General features: G+C 37.9%; 1 protein-coding gene across 2 annotated transcripts; it reads right to left on the minus strand.

The window, feature by feature from the left end:
- Positions 1-3,997: 3,997 nt before the first annotated feature.
- On the minus strand, positions 3,998-21,216 carry DDX3X (DEAD-box helicase 3 X-linked). Of its 2 annotated transcripts, none has more exons than XM_020967076.2 (17): positions 20,901-21,216; positions 17,681-17,738; positions 16,199-16,246; positions 12,490-12,622; positions 11,352-11,510; positions 11,168-11,267; positions 10,647-10,782; positions 9,936-10,021; positions 9,221-9,319; positions 8,966-9,126; positions 8,329-8,473; positions 8,056-8,245; positions 7,656-7,837; positions 7,458-7,575; positions 7,004-7,157; positions 6,760-6,905; positions 3,998-6,621 (listed from the first exon to the last, which is right to left on the minus strand). In XM_020967076.2, the coding sequence occupies exons 1-17, from the start codon at positions 20,943-20,945 to the stop codon at positions 6,542-6,544; spliced, it is 2,040 nt and encodes a 679-aa protein (XP_020822735.1). In that variant the 5' UTR covers positions 20,946-21,216; the 3' UTR covers positions 3,998-6,541. The 2 variants fall into 2 exon arrangements, with proteins under 2 accessions (XP_020822735.1, XP_020822736.1); XM_020967077.2 differs by having other exon boundaries at positions 8,101-8,245; positions 20,901-21,208.
- Between the last annotated feature and the right edge of the window lie 565 nt (positions 21,217-21,781).

Consider the following 21,781-nt stretch of genomic DNA (forward strand, 5'->3'; position numbering starts at 1 on the left):
TTATTAGCTGTGTGACCCTGGGCAAGTCACTTGACCCTGTTTGCCTTAGTTCCACATCTGTAAAATGAGCTGGAGAAGGAAATGGCAACCCACTCCAGTTTCTTTGCCAAGAAAACCCCAAATGGGGTCACAAAGAGTTAGACAACTGAAAACAACTAAACAAAGAAAAAAAAAAAGGTCCACACCCTTTAATCCAAAAAATTCATCTCTAGGTATAAATGACTTCAAGGAGATCAAAGACAGAGGAAAATGGTCCCATATATACAAAATATTCATAGCAGTACTTTTTTATGGTGGCAAAGAACTGGAAATAAAGAGTATGCCTGTCAATTAAGGAATAGCTAAACAAATGCATGTGATGGGATATTGCACCATAAGAAATGATCAATGCAGAACTTATAGAAGCATGGGAAGGCTTATATGAATCAATGCAGCATGAATCGGAAAGCCAGAAAAATATATGCAATCACTGTAATGTGCAAACAAGCAAAAAGAATAACACTGTATAAATGTAATGACCACCAAGCTTTGCCGCAAGAAAATAGTTAATGACATCTAATTCCCTGAAGAAGAGAGGGACTATGGACGAGGAACATTGCATACACTTCAGGACCCAGTTGATGTGTCATTTTTGCTTAAATTGTATCTTCTTTTTCTCCTTTCAAAAATTCTTGTTACAAGAGATGGCTCAGAGGGAGGAGAGGAATATATTTGGAAACAAAGGTGATAAAAGATGGCTACATATTTTTTTTAATGTCCAGATAGCTGTTCCCTAAACTGATCCCTCTGCTTCCTTGCAGTCTATAGTCACATAACTCATACTTCAAATGAATTCATATAGGACCAGAGAGAGAGTTAGAAGGGAACTCAGAGGTATTCCAACCTCCACCTAATGCTTTAAAGATAAAAAAAACTGGAGGGTAGTTGAGGGACTTGCCCAAGGTCATGTAGGTAAGCATCAGGAGCAGGATTTGAACCCATCATCTTCTCCATTTTTACATTTTGTAGTTACAGCATTATCACCAACTCCTCATTGAATATATACTTCTTGAAGGCAGAGAGCTTTTAGTTTTTACATCCCCAGCAAACTGTCAAGGTGCCTTACATGGAGTTGCTTTGAAAATATTTGCTGTACTATATTAGTAATGATTTACTAGGGTAAACAGTGGAAAGATAAGGGGGATAGATATGGGATGTTGTGGAGGTAGAAACTGAATGGATTTATTGACTGAAATAGAGCAAAACCCCCCCACTGCCAAGTGTACTAAACCATACTAAAATGTAATTGGGAAGTACTTAAAATACAGATATTACACTTTAAAACTAAGTTAATGTGGCCCACAAAGATTCCTTCATATAATTTAATGGCCCATGTCTAGTAGAGAAGCTAGACATTATTGGTTTAAAACATGTGAAATTGGGTGAATAGTAATAGTATCAATGAAAGAAAGTGAAGTGAGAGATTAGCAGCGTTAGGTAGAAAAGCTTAAGGTTTTGCTGAGACTTCTAGTTGCTACCCTACATGCAGACTGAGATGCTGTTCTGAGGCTCAGAAAGAATGGACAGAATGCACTAATGTCAAAGAAAAGCCAAGGGATCTTAGCAGACTGACTACAAGCCTAATGGGTCAATAGGCTGATGTAGTAACCCAAAAGTGCTAATGCAATCCAAAATTGTTAGTAAAATTTCCAGAGGGAAGAATTGTTTCACTGAAACCTACACTCGGATCATTTCTGAATCACTGGGCACTTTTTATTTAAAAGAAATTTCAGTATCACCTTTTAACATTAGTCATTTCTGAATATACTCGCCTCCCCCACTGCCCCTTCACATTTGAGTTCTCCCAAGAAAAAGTTAATTGAACCAATGCACCTGCACCTGTGCCTATACTATCTTCCCACCCAGATAGGAAGTGCTTTTCATGTTCTCAGGGACCAACACGGGTCATCATTCAGCTTTTAGTGTTTTCAGTACACATCATTAGGATCATGTTGTTCTGGTTCAGCATTAGCTTCACACTGAATCCATTCATACAAGTCTTCCCATATTTCTGATCTTTCACTGATCATTCCTTACAAATCTTCCCATGTTTTCCTGAATTCTTTGTATTCTTTCTTACGCTGCAACATATTCTATGTGCCACAGGTTGTTGTCATTCCCCAATCTCTGGGCATCATCATTTCTAGCTCTTTGCTACAACAAAATGTGGATTTTTGCCTGTCTTTGGCCTCTGTCACCAGTAGTAGGATTGCAAGATAGAGAATGAATGAATTAAAGCATTTATTAAGCATTTGAACTACATGCTAGGCACTGTGCTAAGCACTGGAGATACAAATAATACAAAAAGCAATTAATTCCTGCCCTCAAGGAGCTTACATTCTCATACAGGGAAACAACACACATAGGGGTGGTAGCCAGGGAATTTTGCTCTGGAAAGTCAAAAGGGATAGAGTTGTCTTGAGCAATTGATTGCTACATCCATGGTAGGATTGCCAGAGTGCAGAGCGGTGAGTTTGTGGCTGCTGGATATGGTGAACTCGCATCAATCAGGAATGAAAGGCCCCAAGGCAGAAGGCAGAAGCGCAGGTTGGAGACCATGGGTCCAGAGTGGCATGCAACAGCACAGGAGGAAAATGGCCAGAATGCAGTTCAGTGACTTGACAAATAATTCCAAATCCTTTTTTTCAGAATGGTTAGGCCAGCCCACAGTTCCAAAAATGTTAATGTGCCTGTCTTCCTGCAACCCTGTCCATCCTTTATTCTCTTTTGCCAATTTGATCGTTGAAATGAAGCTTCAGTTGCTAATTTGAATTTTAGTGATCTAGAGTGCACTTGTTTTTTGCAACCTGGTACTTTCTGGATCAAATCCCTCTGTAACGTCTACTATCAGTCACCTTATGAGTGTTTATTGGGATAAGTGACCAAATGTTAACAACTTCCCCAGCTTTACAGTCTTTTTATTCTGAATTCATTTGGTACAAAAGCTCATTTTACATAATAACCTATATATAAAAACACCCCTAATCCCTGCTTGGTTGAGAATTTTCCCTTTGCCACAGATATCAAGAGCAACTCCTATTCTCAATTTTAAAAAATCACCTTCTGTTTAGGGTCACATCCATTTGGAACTCGCTATCTTATAGTCTAAACCTAAATTCTTCCAAACAAATCAAGTTAATTATATTAGCACTGGACTACATTCATGTCAAGTCTTCCTTATCTACTGTTCCACTCACTTGCCAAACAGTTCAGCATTACTGCCTTCTAAACCTGAGATCTAGCTAATGCTAAGCTTCACCCCTTTTCTCCCTAGTTTTAGATTCCTGTTTACTGGTACTTTCGAAATGGCTTTTTACTTGTGTTTCTACTTTAAACTCCTCAGAATATCAATTCCTTGATAGCAGGGATAGCTTTACATGTCCCCAACACCTACTAGCAAAGTATCCTAAATAGAAAGGTGCTTAATAAATTGTAAAATTGAATTGGGCTCTTAAAGAAAGCTAACTGGAGCATATACTCTTGCCATAACTCTCCTAGCTATGTGAACATGAAAGTTCAACAGGACCCAGCCTGAATCCTTCCCCTTGTATCTCGCAATACACCTATGTTCCTTTACTACCACTGCCTCGGTTATCTATCAATTTCTTAGTATTTAAAGCTAGTTAGAATCTCAAAAGATTTTCTGGTATATCCCACTCACTATATACAAGGAGAGGTCATGAACTTGTACAAGGTCACGGCTAGCTGGTAGCAAATGTAGAATTTCAACTCCAAATCCAGCCTCACTTATCCAAATGGTTATTGACTGGAGCCACTAAAAAGTTGTGTTATTTCTATGAAACAACTTATCTGTACTGGATGTTAGGATAAAAACTTAAAAAAGCCTCCCATTTCACTCACGAGGTTGAAAGTAACAGGAATTTTTTACAAAGGAATCTGTATGTGTATTTCACCTAATATTGGGCTGCAAGTGAGAGCAACAAAGAAAAGTAGACTCTGCAGTTCAACTTTTTATTTTAATAAAATCAGAATATGCACAGCACATGCAGTGCTAGCATCTAAACTAATACAATAAGCAATTACTAAACCTACAGTGACTTGAAGTTCAATCTTTACATTCAGCAAGTTTAAATCCATTCTTGCATATGATTTTTGAATCCTTATTTATGAACTGAAAATATTGCTGGCTGATAAAACTTGCTAAAATGTTACCGCTGAATGTACAAGTCACTGATTATGCCAATACAACAAAGATAACCACATGTTTGAGGATTGCAATGTGCCAGACATTCACGGAGAAAAAAAAAAAAAACAAAAACAAAAACAAAAAAACAAGAACAAAAAAAACCACACAACTAAACAAAACTCACGCAACAAACATCTGAGAATCTGGACACTTCACATCAGTGTTTAGAAGTGTTTCATTAATATCTTAAGACAAGTGTATCAAAACCTTGGCATGTTTTAATTTCAAGTTGCCAATTTTGTTTTACTAACATCAGAAAGTTATGGCTACACTGCCAATGCCGGGTCTGCTTAATTTGACTTAAGAGTTTAATATGACTTAACATTAAAAGCTCACACTACCCCGAAATATATAATTTCACGCATACGGTGACATTCAACATTCAAGTGCCAGTGTTTTTGTACTGTCTTTTGGTCAAGTTTCTTTAAACTTTCAAAGAATCACTTTTAGGCTTACAAAAATAAATATTTGTCAAAATGTTCAATAAATATTACACAAAACTAGCAGCAAAAAGTATCTAGAAATCTGTCGTGTGCAAATAGTTTTCTTCCCAACTATCATTCCCATGGTCCCAAATAAATTTTTAGAATCTAGTCCCTTCCCCTTCTTAGACAAGCTGCGTTCAACAATCTCCAAGAGACAAAATAAGATTGGAAGTTTAAGGACACGCACACAAGACATATATATAAAATTCTCTGAATGTGCAATAAAAGAAGTATTTTGTAAAAAGTTATGGGCAAAATGTACAAGGGCCTAAACCTAGACTAATTGAAATAGCACCATAACAAATGACCTCAATACTGTCAAGTGCACCTACTTAATAAAAGTTTTAGAACAAGGCACAATACACTTGAAAATCTATTGCACTTTAGGAGATTTTTGCCGTCTTCCTATGCCACTGAAAAAAGATTGAGAGTTTTGATCACGGCACTCTGGCCACAAAGTTAGCACAGAAATTCCAAGTGGCAGAGGCATTTTTAGTGGTGGACAATACTCATCTTTGGCCAGATTTAGCATAAACAGACTATAAATACAATGGAAACCTATGCAACTAAAACTGACTAAAACTGCACTGACAGCAGAATTGACACCTTGTGCAGTTATGTACATATTTCCAACCTCTGTGATCTCAAAGATTTCAGTTTGTTACTCTTCTGGAGCCATTTTTACAAAGTCTACAGTAAGCCAGTTTAACATCTCAACGCAGCTTGAACAGAGTAATGTGAATCTGCATTAAAATAAAGCCTGCTGCATAATTCTTCCTGTTCATACCCTCTTGACCAAAAAACATCAACACTAGCATGCGTTATTAGACCAAAATCAGCCAGGCCCTTAAAAAAGGACCGGTCACTGCTGTGGTCAGCCATTCTACCATTTCAATTTTCATTTATGGCAGGCATTTAAAAAGTCTAAATAGATGAATTCTCCTAAAAACTATTTCAAGTTATCAGACCTTTAAACTTTCCCTGTAATATTCTGCCCACATTTGGCTAGCTCACATTAATGATCTGCCTAAACATTGAAAGAGGAATTGCTGTATTTACTTGCATTAACTTCGAAAACAGTGCTTTGAATGTATGCATGTATTCATACATCACCTCATCATGACTGGAATGGCTTATTAAAGACTATCAGGTTCTAAGTACCTATCCAGGATAGAGTGAGCAAATCAGAACTTTAACTTAGTACAGTTTGCCACATTAGAAACTAATTCCATTGATATGCTTCAAGATGTTTGTTTTTGGTTTTTGGTTTTGTTTTTCCAAATCTGCAAGTATCAAAAGCCCTAATGCAGGTTACCGCATAAGTTTTTCCTTGTAATATTTATGGATGAATCGATGATTCCTGTTTAAGTTGTATCACACCTGTGTGCCAAGGTTTGATTTTAGCCCAAGTTCAGTAAATTTATTTTGTCAAAACAATTGATATCTTGAGCATTACTGAGCCAACAGGACATCAAAATAAAAGTTGTCTAAAGTTAAAGGCACAGTACATTAACAAACAAATGATCCTCAGTCACAAAATTATAAATGCAGTTTGGGATAGGGGTGGGTGGGAGGGGAGTTAATCCAAACTACAGCAATGAAGTCTTCAAACCACCTTCTGAATAGGGCTGCTGATTGTTCCTTTCATTTCTTCTTGTGACCTTGAGCTCCCTTAAAAAAAAAATTTCAGTGGAGAATCACAGCTGGTAATGTACTGCGAGTTCTTGAAGCTACACAAGGTATAGTCTGGCTAAGTTACATGTGGTTTCCATATTAGCTTGTTTGGTAGGGTGACCTGCTGTGAGCAGATTCAATTACCCCACCAGTCAACCCCCTGGGAGTTATAATTTCCTCCATATCCATCACTGTTGTAGAAGCCTCCATAGCCACCTTAAACAAACAAAAAAGGCATACATATTAGATACCACATTCTTCCTTAAAATCACTTTAGGCCAGAAAGTTTAAAACAGCCCTACATTTTTCTATTTTAGGGGGGGGGGAGAAATCATTAAATTTTAGTGAACTTACCTCCACCAAATCCTCTGCTGCTGCCATGACCACCACCTCCACCACCACTGCGGCTGCTGCTCGCTCTACTACTACTAAAGCTAGAACTGCTGGCACCACTACTTTGTCGATAGTCTCTGGCACCAAAACCTCCACTGAATCTACTACTGTGAGGGGGGGAAAGCATAAAAACACATTATACCATCATTCCATAAAAAGCAGGAGATTTACCAGAGACTGGATTGAAAGCGAAGAAGTTTAGTACCTCTTAGAACGTCCACGACTGCTACCCTTATAGTGATGTTCATAAGCCATACTTTCTAGCCACGATGGTACTTCTTGTTTAGCTTCAACAAGAAGATCCAGCAAATCCTTGGTAATGTTGATGTTCCTTTCATTGAAGAATGAAGTGGCAAGACCTAAAACAGGGTCAAAGGAATTACCCTATGCTTTGTTTTCTACAAAGTATCAAAATATTCTACCTCTCTGTTATTACTGCTAGCAACTGGGTTAAAAACTGGTAGCCCAATCCAATCAAATGTCCTTTTTTCCTGTATTTGAACCACAGGGTCAGTTATTTAATTAGAATCACATCCACAAAGATTATAAAATGTCACCACTGTGGGAATTACTGCTTAAGTTTTAAAACCCCATTAAGTGTTTTGCAAGAGATCACAATGCAACATACAGTTAATTTTCTCACCAGTTAAAAACCTTACCAAGGTTCCCAACACGACCTGTACGACCAATTCGATGTACATACTCTTCAATATCACTCGGCAAATCAAAGTTTATAACATGTTTCACATTGGAAATATCCAGTCCTCTTGCTGCTACCTGAAAAACAACTTTGTTTAGGTCTGGTAGATTTTTTAAAATGTACATATTGAGATTATAAACAAAATGAGTGTGCTTACTGCTGTAGCTACTAAAATTGGGCTTTTTCCTGAGCGGAACTGGTGAAGTGCTTCTTCTCGATCTCTCTGAGATCGGTCTCCATGGATACTGGTGCAAGCATATCCTTCATGGTATAAGAAATCTTCTAAGGAATCTGCTCCCTTTTTGGTCTCCACAAACACTAAGGTGAGTGAATCTTTGCCTGAATTTGGAAAGGATGGAAAAGACTACTTTCAATACTAGGATAATTTATAAATACTGAGCACCACCAAGTGGTGAAAGTTTTATACCAGTTGAATTTTAGTTGCACTTAAAGGCATGCAAATTGAAGTAATTCAAACAGAATGTTTCAATAGCATGTTATGAACAAGGAGGTAAAGACTAAAAGCTTTTCCTCCAACTAACACAGATTCTCATTACCTGAGCCACCAGAGCTGTGCTGAAATTCGTCGTAATTTTCTTTACCTGTGGCATTTAGGAGGTCAAGCAGAAATGACCGTTTGTCAGATTCTTCCACCCACACTACTTTCTGTGTGATGTTCTCAGAAGTAGAGCCAACTCTGCCTACAGCCAGAAAGATATATTCATCCAAGAAGTCACGAGCAAGCATCTATAGGAAGGAAACAGACTTAGTATTCACTGAAGTAAATAACATCACTTAAATAGATGACATTCAGAAAACTTTAATTGTACCTGTATTTCCTTGGGGAAAGTAGCACTAAACATCATAGTGTGGCGAATTCCCTTTTGTGGCATAGTATCTTGCTCAACTATACGACGAATCTGAGGTTCAAACCCCATATCAAGCATACGGTCAGCTTCATCCAACACTAGATACCTGATGGCAGAAAAATTGTCAATATAGTTCAAACTTAAGATTGAACTATTAAATTCGTCCAGGCAAAAAACCATTACCAGAGAACTGAGTCTTTCTAATACATCTTAAGTTCTTATAAAATTAAAGGCTATACTATATATGTAATAAATAGCCTACGTGTAAAGCATTTAAAAAAATTAATGGTATCTTAAAAAGACAATGGATAAACCACTGAATTAAACGAATTAAAATTAAACATTTGAACATAACAATTCTGTTTTGCACGTATGCTAAATTTCCAATATATTACAGGTATAAAGTTTAGCTTTGATACTGATATAGACCAATCAAATGCTTAAAAAATAAAATGATTTTTGGAACCACAATCCTCAAAATATAGGTGGCTCTTCTTAAATAAAATTAGTAAAAAGAAGTTTTAAAAGAATATTATTGTTCATGTAACTAGAAGACCACCTAACACAGGCAAAACAGCTAAGACAATTGTTAACATACTTGCAAAAATCTAAGCCAATCTTTCCTCTTTCCATCATATCTACCAGACGTCCTGGAGTCGCCACAAGCAAGTGGCATCCACGTTCTAAGTCTCGAATCTGCTGACCAATATCAGCACCACCGTAGACTACGCACGGACGAACTCTGGATCGATATGAAAACTATTAAAAAAAAGTTTATTTTATTTTTCAAAACAATCACAGAAACGGATTAATTTTTGTGGTTAAGAATAAATCATCAATAACTTAAGATTACCTTTCTGGCTTCCTCATAGATCTGTACCGCCAGTTCTCTTGTTGGTGCTAAAACCAGGGAGATTGGGTACTGTTTACGGCGCCCATACCTTCCATTTTCCTACAAAATGAATCATTTTATCAAAAAGATGGAACAAGAGTGGTTTCAAGTGTTAAACTCAGCATTTCTTTAATTCTGAGTGTCACCAATGGAACAAAGCAATGTTAAAGGACCCCATTAATATATATGAATCACTCAAGGTGTCACCCAGTAGTTTTAAAGCTTTCTTGTAATATCAGCCCACAGATTTAAATAAATTCAAATGTGACTACTTTTAGTCTAAAAGCAAAGAGGTTTTTTTCCTGTAGTCCCTGAAATATAAACAAATTTTTTGAGAATTATTTCAACATAATTGGCTTAATTTGAAATCCCATTTATTTCATTTTATGCATTCAAAAGCTTCATAGATTGTGTCCATGATACAAAAAAGTTTAAAATTAATGGTCTTGTGGGAATATTTTTAAAAATCTATCAATAGCTGATTCACTCTTTAAATCTGAGACACCACACTTGAAAGTTGCCTGACACAAGATGTACAAAATGACTCAAGCATGAACCAAAATAGACCAACATGATCTTGTACCTCAGTTTTGCTTTAAAAGCTTTGACACTCATTGGCAGTCAGTAGCACTACGGCGAATGTAAAATTTTAGCATTCATGAACTAAAAAACAAACCTTCATAGCCCTCAATGCTTCGCCTGGGCCATCTGTATAAATCTGACTCAAAATTGGCAGAAGAAATGCAGCAGTTTTTCCAGATCCTATTAAAGAAAACAAAGAGGTGCATGATCCAAAACCAATCAACTTTAAAGATGAAGGTTTGCAACTATGTTCATTGACTTGAAAAGAAAAACAAATGCTACAAAGCCAGGAGAAATTTTAAGACTATTTAACATCTCATGAGGAATTCAATTTAAATTCTAGTATTAGAGATTATATATATAGATATATACAAATATAGATAGGTCTTCCATCATCAGCTTTCAAAAATATCAAATGTATCTTACCAAAAGATAGGAAAGAAATAATACAACTGTTACTTTTCCAGTCTAGTCACAATGTGTTTTAGTGCACATTGTGGTAATAAAGTATCCTTTATTTCCCCTTGTTCATCTAGTAACATATTTGCTAAGCTGTACTTTGAGTTAGCATTGAGGCAGTAAGTGGATTTCAATTATAGTCAAAAGAACAACTGTGGTGTAAAGTAAAGATTTTTGGGGAAAAACAAAAGTTTTTAAGCCATTAGGTGTTCTGAGGGGAAGTACTATAAAATCAGAACATTTCTTCTCCCAGCAAACAGAAACATGCCATCTACTCACAACCCTTTAATCAACCTCTCTACCAAAATTCTCAAAATCAATATTCTTATTGGTTGAATAACTGTACCTGTTTGGGCGCAAGCCATCAAGTCTCTCTTTTCTTTGATAATAGGAATAGCATGTTTCTGCACTGGAGTAGGACGAGTGTAACGAGTAAGTTCAATATTCCCCATGATAATTTCTCCCATCTCAACATCGCTAAACTGTCAAAAAATGTAAAGATATTAATAAGTTAAGCACATCCCCAAAACTAAGTCAATTAATATCAAAGAGACATTTTAGTTCCACTGAGAACAATACAAAAAGGAAATTTAAGAAACTTCTCAGCCAATCTAAACTTTATAATCTTAGCCCCCTCCCCCAATGTCACTTGCTTGGAATTTTTCTGTGCAGGTAGAAAACTATTGATTTGTAATAATAGTAAATGGTTTCTACCTTCATTCTCTCATTCTACACTGTGGACAAGTTTAATAAATTACAAACTAACTCCATTTATGGCATTCTGCTATATCTTCAGAAGTTCGAAAACCTACAAAGAAGCCCTTTGTAGATGGAAATAAAGAACGGGGGGGGGGGTCAAAAGCTTACACTTTCAATGTGTGGGGGACAGTTGTTGCCTGTTGCTTCAACAGGAATGTCATCATATTTCTCAAAGTTAATTCCAGTGTTTCCTCCAGAGAAGAGTTCCCTGAAATCAAAAGTTCAACTGTAGTTACTGTTATGACATAAAAGTAAACATATATAATGAATCAGTATTTTGGAAATCACTTACTGCTCCAAGCGATCACTTGGTGGAAGTGGTTTTGACCAGTCATCTTCGTCTGATTTATCAGACCATCGACTATTCCCACTCCGTTCAAATTTGCCAAAGCCACTTCTGTCACCACGACTGCCAATGCCATCGTAGTCACTTCTTCCACGATCATCAAATCTAAACAGAAGAAAACAACTATCACATTTACCACCCATGGGAGGAGGGGGGAGGCCAATGACCCCCAATGACCCCCACTTCATGAAAAGATACCCCATGCTGCTTATCTGATTTATTATGTAATACCAAGGCAGTGCTTCAAAAGCCACAAACCAGCCTACTTTAGAAGTACAATTAAAATTGACTCTCAAGATTCTGGCTTCTAACCTACCAAATATTTCTCCAAATTAGCCAAATGTGCTTTGTCTTTTTTTTTTTCCTTCCAAGCATGCCATTATGTCTCTAGACTTATCAAAACAGGCCAATCGCTCATTTAAGAGTCAGATAAACATTTTACAAGCTTCTATATTAGGACATAGCTTACTCCTACATTTTACCCAAGTTGTTTATGAAAAATGTTATTTGGGGAAAATCACCATCCTCAGAGCACTGCTTTCCCCAGTCACCTTGTAATATTCATAGGAAAGAATTCCCCAATATGAGACTTGGGACAAAAGGCAGAAAACAGTCCTTACCTGAATTAAGATGTGTTTAGTTTTAGGCCTGGCATACCATGTTTGCGAAAAATCAGGATACAGGATTAACCACAGCTATAAAGTCAGTTCACCACACTCGTGTAATCAAAAATACAAGGTGTTTAAAATTTATGAAAAAGAACCCACAAAAACCTCAAACAAGTTAGGCTACTCACTGTATTAGCCTACACTTTAAATACTCAAATATCCAAAATTTACAATGCTGCAGGTCTCATTTTGGTAGAACAATCTTTAAGATTTCTCATGACTTTTTAAAAAAGCACAATGATTATATATTATATTCTATATATGGAAACTAGACTTGGAATTTTTAAAAAGCCATTTAAGAGTCAATAAAAAACAAGCATGTGGATTTTTCTAACACCAGAGATATATTTACTATCAAGACAGCTATGCATATAATCATGCAAGAAAAAACAGTCAGAATAAAACAAATCACACACCTTCCTCTTGATCCACTTCCACGATCACTGAAGAAACTGGACTTCCCTCTTGTATCACTACGAGAGCCAAAACTGCTATATGCATCCTTATCTTTACCAGAATTCCACCCCGAACTATCTTTATCATAGAATCCTGCCAAAAAAGGAACAAGATTGACTTTCTTCTTCTAACTGCTATGACCTAACACTAGGACTTACTTAGAAACCTAAAGCCTTAAATCAGAGTAATAAGAGTCTATCCATATACAATCAGAAGAAGTTTCGACCCATACATGACTGAGAGACTTGTTTTACACTAAATCTCTAAAACAGTCCAGAAATACAAAATTTTGAACATGGTACATATAATCTATAGACAGGTTAGGTGAGTCATTTTGTCTTATTTTTTAATTCCTTAACAGTATTAAAAAAAGGGGCAGGAATACACAACAAAATATTCTCCAGTTATAAGAAAAGAGTTGCTTCAATTTATCAAGAATTGGAATCACATTGTTAACAAAGTATTCTCTGCCACAAAAAGGTTATGTGTGAGAACACCATTCCAATGACTGTATTACTACTCTCTCTATCCATCCCAAACTAGTGTGCTGACAACAAAATTACATATAATTCAGTATTTACAAGGGTGGGGAAGAGAAAGGGACACACACTGGATAAGAGGCGTCTAGTGATTCTTCCTCTTATTTCAAAATGTAGAGAATTATTAATAACGTACACTATACTTTTCTAAGTTAAGAATTGGAGATATTCACAGGAGAGCTAGCTCAACCTCCTAACTTTACAGATGAAAAGGCCAAAGATATGACAGTCACACAAGTAAATAAATATTCTAGATTAAAAATCCAGTTTATAACTCCAAATGCAGGGTTTTCTCTTATCCTATCACTTTGCCAATCATATTTAAGATTCAAGAACACACTGCTTATTCCCCCCTCACTAAAACTAAGAATGTTCCCTTTTTTTAGAGTCCTAAATATTGTTCCATGCCACACCTTATACAGATTACGATTAAATTTTAGCTAAAATATCCATAAGCAACTGTTACATGAAAGGTTGACAAAAGAATCAAATTCATAATTTTGTAGTTGAGCAGTTTCCCTAATTTAATTAATCCAATAACATAATTGATCTAAGTTTTAACATTGTTACTTCTATGTAAAATCTAACATAACTGTATAACATTTAACAATCAGCCAGCAAAGCCACACTAAAAATTTATGATCAAGAACCAACTCTTATCCACTCCTGTGACTAATAGTAAGTGTAAAATTAGGTAGTAAAGGATCTGTACCAAGGTCAATCTATTAATACAGGATTTAAGGCTAAGTAATGTTGTCAAATACCCAATGGAAAGCTATTTAAACATACCAATTACCTTTCAATTTAGCCCTGATGTACTTCTTTTAAAAACTGCTGTGATCCCGAAAACAAGTCCTCTAAGATTATTTACTCAGCAAATTAGACGGGTTAAATTCTGCTTTTATTCAATAGTCCAAAGTATTAGTCCAACATAATAGTCTTCATGTAGATTTAAAATTAGATCCTTTAGTTGAGTATAATTTGGGGGTATCCTTAATTTGAGACAGTGCTTATGTACTTTATAGTACATAAAGCATATATATTTCATGTTTTAATAGCTTAAAAGTTGCTTTAGCTTTAAGACATATAATTACTTGGCCTTGTCATATGTAATTTCATGTCCTTTAAGTAATAACAGCTAAATACCATCAAACAATTAAGCTGAATGACTATTTGTTGGGAACACCATATTACAGATAGAACTAACGTGACCCAATATTCCTTTGCAACCTGAATTCAAAATCTTGCTCGGATACTTATCTTTGTGACAAGTCCTACTAGTTTCTTTAGTTAAAAAAAGGGGGGGGATGGGGGAAAAGCCCTAGATGATTAATTATCCAACCAATTCTAAATCGGATGTGTTCAATTTCAGTTGTGTTCCACCCTTCATGACCCCATTTGGAGTTTTCTTGGCAAAGATACTGGAGTGGTTCACAATTTTCCTTCTCCAGCTCATTTTACAGATGAGGAAACTGAGGCAAACAGGGTTAAGTGACTTGTTCAGGGTCACACAACAATAAGTGTCTGAGATTTGAACTCAAGAAGATATCTCTTCCTGACTCTAGGCCACAGCACTCTATCCACGCACCACCTAGCTACCACAATCCTATGATATACCTTCTTATTGGTAATCCGTCTTAAAAATTGAGTCACATGTACTTCTAATAAAAACACTACTTTCCCTCCCTCCCCCCTTTTCCTGGCCTTAATAGTGGTCAGAAAACATTTTAGAGCATGAATGCAAAACTAAAAATATACAGATGGGAATTATCAGGTACTTAAATTCAGCAATAGGTAAAACGCTATTTGATTTGTTTTGCTGAACCTTCTCCCCCAACTCAAAACTCTGTTTACAAATGATAGATGGGCTCACAGGGTAGGAAGAACAGAAACGAAGGTGATTCTAGTTGAAAATGCAAAAAAGGCAATAGATGACAGGTTTGAATTTATATGGTGATTCAATAACATTTTATTACTAAGATACCAGGAGAATTCCTTTTCCTTTTTTTACTCCTTCTAAAAGCTAGCCATATGCCCTTGAACAATTACTTAACTTTTCAATTTCATCTGTAAAGTACATAGTTCTTTCTAAATACTTTATCACCCCCTAAGAAAGTCCACACAAAGGAGTTTGTAGAGAATTAGAAACAATTTTCTTACTTAAATAAGAATTTTCAAATATTTTAATCAAAGCTAATAAATCAAATTACAGCATGAAGAAAATGGATAATGACATTAAATTTACTACTCATCACCTATCCAGAGCTCCATGAGCTTTTCTATAACTATATTATTCAGTAAAAATGCTATTTTCTACGGGCAGCTAGGTGGCACAATGGATAGAGCACTGGCCCTGAAGTCAGAAAGACCTGAGTTCAAATCCAGCCTCAAACCAAACACTTGACACTTACTAGCTGCGTGACCCTGGGCACAACACTTAACCCCAATTGCCTAAAAAAATAAAATAAAATAAATAATGCTGTTTTCTGACAGCTCTAAGATAGGAGCCATTTATGGTTACCCAATACATTTACTATGTAGTTCACTTTAGAATGAAATTGTGCCACTGAAAATGTTAAACTCTTTTGCTTCAAAGTACTAAGGATTACAGTTTAAATCAGAAATGGATGTGTTTGAAATACTTTGCAATGAGATTACAAAATGGTTCAAAAAACTTGAAGGGTCTAGGTAAGGGTGGGGAACCAAGTTTTACAGAACAAATCTTTATTAAGGGGATTTGTTCTGTTAAGTTTAGATTCAGTCACTGGGCAGCACTTGAGAACCTAGTGGGCTACATATGGCCTTGAGGTCCCAGGTTCCACTCCTGATCTAGACCATGATTAGTATATACAGAATCACAGTTCAAATAAAAGCAAGAAGCTTATTTCCATCATAATGTGTAAAGCTCCTTATGCTACCAATCAGCAAGCAATAAATAGTGTGCCTAACTGTTTAAAATTGAAAATGGAATACAACTGAAATATTCCTTTTAACATTATAGCTCCTAGCACTCACGGGTGTTCTTATTCACTGACCACATACACACAAATCAGCTCATGAAGTTTCTAAACACTTAAAGGAGATAAATTATACCTTGTTAGAGATGAGATACATTAGAAAAACATCTTACCCTTAGAAGCTTCTCTGTTCCTTAAATGAGGAGGAATATAACGTCCTTCTAAGAAAAATAAAATATAATTTTATCTTTACAAAATCTTTAAAACAAAAGTTCTTTACAAACAGTGTAGCCAAAGTGGGCAAGAGGGCTTGTGGAAGGAGATACATTTGCTTAATTCAATTAACTAAGAAAAAACATCAGTGTTAGTGAACAAACCATTCTAATCTTACTTGTCAAGTTTTATTGTTCTAATACACTTACCTAAGGAAAAAAAAATCTTGGCTCTTAGCAAAAATAAAATTCTAAGAAGATGTGGGGATGAGGGGAGAAAGGTAATCGAGTAAATTTTTGGAAAACAAAACAAAACCAACCCCAACCAGGAATGAGATTTGCCAATTCATTAGATTACCTACTGTAATTCTCAACTTGGTTGAAAATCTCTGGCCAAGTTGGAATAGTTCTTGAATAAATTTAAAATGCACAGATGTACTAACAATATCAAATCATATCAACAGGATATATATCACATTCAAAACAAATGAGGAACTCATCACTCACTGCTCGAATAACTTGACACTATCTATCAAGACAGGAGCAGTGAGTCACTATCACTTTCCTACTTTGGAGAATTTATTCATTAAATTAAGTGCAAAGTGCCATTCAAGGGATTCCCCCCACACACACCTCTTCTCATGGAGTTTATAGTCTACTGGAAAAACTCCATCACAGACTTGTAATTTTAATTACTTTCCAGGTACAATTAAAAGTTGCCTTATAAGTCTCTGGCTTTCTAAGATTACAAAATCAAGATTCCTCAACTCCTTTCCCTCCTCTATTGACTAGCTCCTTCACTTACTTTATGTAATTAATCAGAAAAAGGAAAAATGGGATTACTAAACTTCTAGAGACTGGGATGGTAAAAATCTAAATAAAAAGCCAACTCATTTGTCTACAGTGACTTTAGCAGAGCAGTTTTTAATGACAAAGATTAACATAGTAAAAAATTCATTTGGCTAATAATATGCTGTTAAAAGGCAATTAATATTCCATTCCAACCTCACATACATATAAGCAAATTTCTAACTCATCTTATAAAAATTCCAAATCAGTCACCAAAACACTACAACAAAGAATTTCGGTTCTGACCTACTTAGTAGGAAAATCCTTTTGGTTCTTGTTAAAGAGAGTTTAGTAAACCCCCTACTCTCTTTTACTGGGTTCAAAGGTTTTGTTTTTTTACACTGGCCAATTTGTGGCATTAACCAACCAAACCTATTTAATGTCCCATGGGGCTGTTACACCTGTCTGCACCTGTCTTTTCCAGTTTTAAAAATTCAACCCAATTAAGTTAATTCCAACAATCTTTGAATCTTTTATTAATAAATGATAGTCTTAAGATTAAGTTTCCTAGCACTCTTGATGAATGTCAAGACATAAGAAAAAAGTTTTTAGTCAGAATTCCACCCCCCCATCCACCTAAAATTTTATACTTACTGCTCGCTGTACCTCCTCCACTCTGATTATCTGAAGAATTCAGGTCTAGGCCAGCAAACTGTAAGAAAAGAGAAAAGCTATTTATACTGTCAGTACACATTAAATAGCCGAGGAAAAGAAAACCAGCGTGGCTTTAATAAGCAAAAGTGTCATCAGCCAACATTTCTAGCTTTGGCTCTGCCACTAACTTGACCTATGACCTTGAGAGTTACTTAATATCCTGTTTAATACCTGTTTCCTAACCTAAAAATGCCTGTATCATAGTTCCTCCCCACCCAACCTTATGGTTGGTTTGTTAAAGACAGAAATGAGAACATTATCTTCTTAACTTGTTAAAAAATCTTACATGTAAAAATACATTAATCTAACACCTCACATTGTCAATTTATTTTTGTAAAAAATATCCTTTGGAGATATAACACGTTGCCCCCAACATAGGGTTGTACCTGCACCAAATCTGCCTTTTACAGGAGTGCAGCTTATAGATTTTTCTCGTGTATAGATAACTTAATCTTTGTACTTCATTTTAAGTGATGGGCCTGTATATTTAGAACAATAAATGTAAATGATTAGTAATAAAGCTATCTGCTTAAGTTAAGATTAAGCCTCTTCCCTGGGTCTCAGTTTCCTCATCTGTAAAATGTGGGACTAGGTCCAATTTCTCAGGGATTTAAGTCCCTTCCAGTTCTACATCTATGATCTTTTATACAAAATTGTTCTCCTTGAGGAAGACGTTAATACTTCTCTCACCTCTATTTCTCTAATTCAATCATTTGCCTAAAGGTCACATTCTCTATTCTATTTAACCATTCACACCCATTTTTATTTATTCCCACTAAGGCCAAAACTCTGGTCCAACTTGAAAATCTTAGGTTGAAAAGTACCCCTTACCCTAAAAAGCGGACTTCAGTGGTAATTAACATCGCTATAGTAAACAAATGACTAACACAAATTAAAAGTGTATTTTAGCTAAAAAGCAACCTTTTTAAGCACGAATGCCACCCTTTAAAAGTTTAAGTCTCTAGATATAAACTCACATGACACGTTCATAAACAAAATGGCAATACTACATATATATACATATACATATATACCTATCAATCTGCTCCGTATTATCACCTATGAAAACACATCATGTGTAAAGTAGGAAGCGGACACCATTCCTCTTCTGCAGATTGTAGTGCTTATTCCCAAGAAGGTGTAATCCATATTCATATTAAAATAAAGCTTGTCCAGTTATTTTTTAAAAAATTACATCAACGAAAAGCCCTACCCCACCAATATCCAACATACCTTGACAGATATAAAAAACAATTTTTAACAATGAAATAAAGCTCCTTAATTTTCCTTTGTATAAGTACGGCAGTAATTCCAATTATATATAAATTTCTATAAGCTTCGTTCTGAAAACCTAATTAGCATGAACATACCCACTCCTTAAAGTTTAATATTTATAAGAAGCTTATAATGGTCAAGGTCAAATCAAGTCTGAATTCAAGAAGGTAAGTTCTAATTCATTCCTAAAATTCTAGACAGTGCCTTCAAGCCACTAAAACAAAGTCACTACTTTTGGATGCCAGTTAGTATATACAAATGATGGCATCATTATGAAACAGATCCCTTCAAAGTCCTCCAAATCGCGAAGCCCCAATCCTCAAATTCCGGGTCACTGTTGCCAACCAGTTTTACTAGGCTGTTGCATAAAGCTAATTTTGGACAAGAACGTTTTACTGGCAAACATACCTAACAAATAAATAAAACTACATAACACTTACTTTCATAACTTATTAAAATCAAGTATAATTAAAATGACCCAATATATTCCACGAATGTCCCCCAGCACCTCATTAAAGATAGAAACCTTAATCGCTATGATACATCTGCAGAATTAATCAAGAACCTAAATTCATCTCCACAAAACTAAACAATGGACTTCTCTCAAAAGCCTTAGTGCCATTACTATAATCCACCTCTTCATCCATATCCTTTCACCTAATTCTCACATACAAAGACTGCTGGGACTTTTCTCAGCTATATTTAAACAAAGCCGTATACCCTACCCAACATTTCAACATCATAAAATTCTATTCCATCTAAATCCGCATTTCAGAAATTTTTCCTCTTTCAAATCTCCCAGGCCTGAACGCCAAAATTAAGGTTCACATGCCTAGAAGCATCACGTAGGGCTAACAACCCTAAGGGAGAAATGCTGCCCCTGGACCCTGACTGCTCAGGTATCGCCCCCACCACGGCCTTCCCCCCCACCTCCACATCTCCACTACCCGACGGCGCACGGACCGGCCCATTCCCCCCTCCCCCCCACAATCCCTCCTCGGCCCATCTGCGTCACAAAACTTTCCACTCCGGAAACGCTGCTTCGCCAACCGGGACAGTGGAATCAAAGATCTCCTCTCAAAAGGGCAGATAAAACAAGTTCCAAACCCTTTAAACCAAAGAGAATGACTTAAATACAGGGCTCCCCAGAACACCCCTTTCCCCCTCCAAGTTTTCCGACTCCTCCGCATCCCCCGCTCTGGCAGCTCCTCGCTCCCCCCCCCGCCCCCCGCCCGCTAGCGGGCCGCAGCGCCGCCCAGCCACGCAGCAGCACACAAAGGAGGCCGCCGCCATTACCCAGAGCGAAGGCCGTCAGCCCGCGCGCCCCCGCCACCTTGTATCGGGTCTTCCGTCTCTCGTCATTCACACCTTCCAAGAGATGAAACAGCCCTCGCCAAAGCCGGAAACAACCACTACAAGGCTAATGCAAGGGCCTGCTCAAAGCCAGTTTCGAAAGGCAAAACACCCTTAGAGAGTAGCACAAAAGACTCCAGACAAAGAGCCCCCTCCAGCGCGCGAACCCAACCCCCACCTCCCCGCGCGCGCTCCCTTCTCCCTCCCCACTCGCTTGCGCACGCTCACATAAAAGCCGCCATTGTGCGCGGACCACGGACAATACCTCGGGCGAGCCGGGCCCCACACAAAGCCCGCCTCTCCCTGGTCCCTTTCCACACGCTGTTCCCCGACCTTCCCCTCGACTTCTCTCTCTCTTCCTCCACATACCCAAGAAGGCGACTTACTCTGGCCTGGAGCACATGACCCAAGAGCCGGGATACTCGCGGACCAACAGGGTTTAGCACTGCGCCATAGGCCAGGCTGGTGGGGGGGAGGGCGGGAGTATAAGATCCGCGCGGGCACCAACCCCCTTCCCTCCTCGCTGTCTTACCTGCTGATCCAGCCCGAGCGCATTCTCCACCGCCACATGACTCATCCCTGAAGAGTACCGGGGACTCTGGCGTTACCACTGCGGATCAACTGTGTGTGGGGGATGTCTCACCGCAAAGCACCTCTCACCGGGGAACTGCGGCTCTGGAACGCCCGGCGCGGCCACGGCCCTAATATACCCACTCCGACGGCTTGTACGTCAGCACGTAAGACGTGCCCGTCCCCCGTCGCCTCCTCTCCCTACCCAGCCCACACCTCCTCCTAACACCACCACTACCACTTCTCCTTTCTGGCCGCCGCGCCAATCAGTCTGCCCTAACCTCGCGGGAACTATCCGTCACAGTCTATTCTTCCACCACTTCAGCAGAGCAAAGTCCTCAAAAATTCGCGAGAGCTTCTCTTTCACTACCCCCCCCACTTCCTTCCCCCCCATCCCCTGTCCCTCCCTCCTCCCCCCACCCTCCCCTCGTCCTCGAATCCCCAAGGCCTCGCGAGAACTCCTCTTTCCCGATTTCTGCCAGACTCGGAGCGCTCAAGATCTCGCGAAAATTCTTTCTCTTCACCCTCCCCCCAATTCTCTTTCCTTTTCTGCTCCTTGTCTGTGGGCTTGGGAGATCTCGTGAGAGTTCTCCGTTCTAACCTGCCCCTCCCCCGCCCCACCCCCACCCGCCTGCGTGTTGCCTCCCTGAAGTCCGAGCTATCCACAAAAAGGCCGAGAGCGGAGAATGTGGAGGGTCACGTGACCGCAGATGCCGGGCGCAGCGGCCATTTTGTAAAGCGGGGGATGATGGCGTGGATGGAGTCCCAAAGGGGGCGGTGAGGAAGAGGGTCAGGGCGAGGGAGGAGAAAAGAAAGAGAAAAGAGGAAAAGAGGTATAGGGGG

This window comes from Phascolarctos cinereus, unplaced genomic scaffold (assembly GCF_003287225.1).
Source record: "Phascolarctos cinereus isolate Bilbo 61053 unplaced genomic scaffold, phaCin_HiC Scaffold_726;HRSCAF=1367, whole genome shotgun sequence".
NCBI classification, from domain to species: domain Eukaryota; kingdom Metazoa; phylum Chordata; class Mammalia; order Diprotodontia; family Phascolarctidae; genus Phascolarctos; species Phascolarctos cinereus.

Excerpts from the sequence above, each read along its gene's own strand:
- DDX3X (XM_020967076.2), bottom strand. The coding sequence starts at position 20,945 with ATGAGTCATGTGGCGGTGGAGAATGCGCTCGGGCTGGATCAGCAG. Across the intron at positions 11,268-11,351 it reads CCAAGTGATCGCTTGGAGCA|GGAACTCTTCTCTGGAGGAA; the intron begins GTAAGTGATTTC and ends TTTTGATTTCAG. Across the intron at positions 8,474-8,965 it reads ATTGGCTTAGATTTTTGCAA|GTATCTAGTGTTGGATGAAG; the intron begins GTATGTTAACAA and ends TTCTGCCATCAG.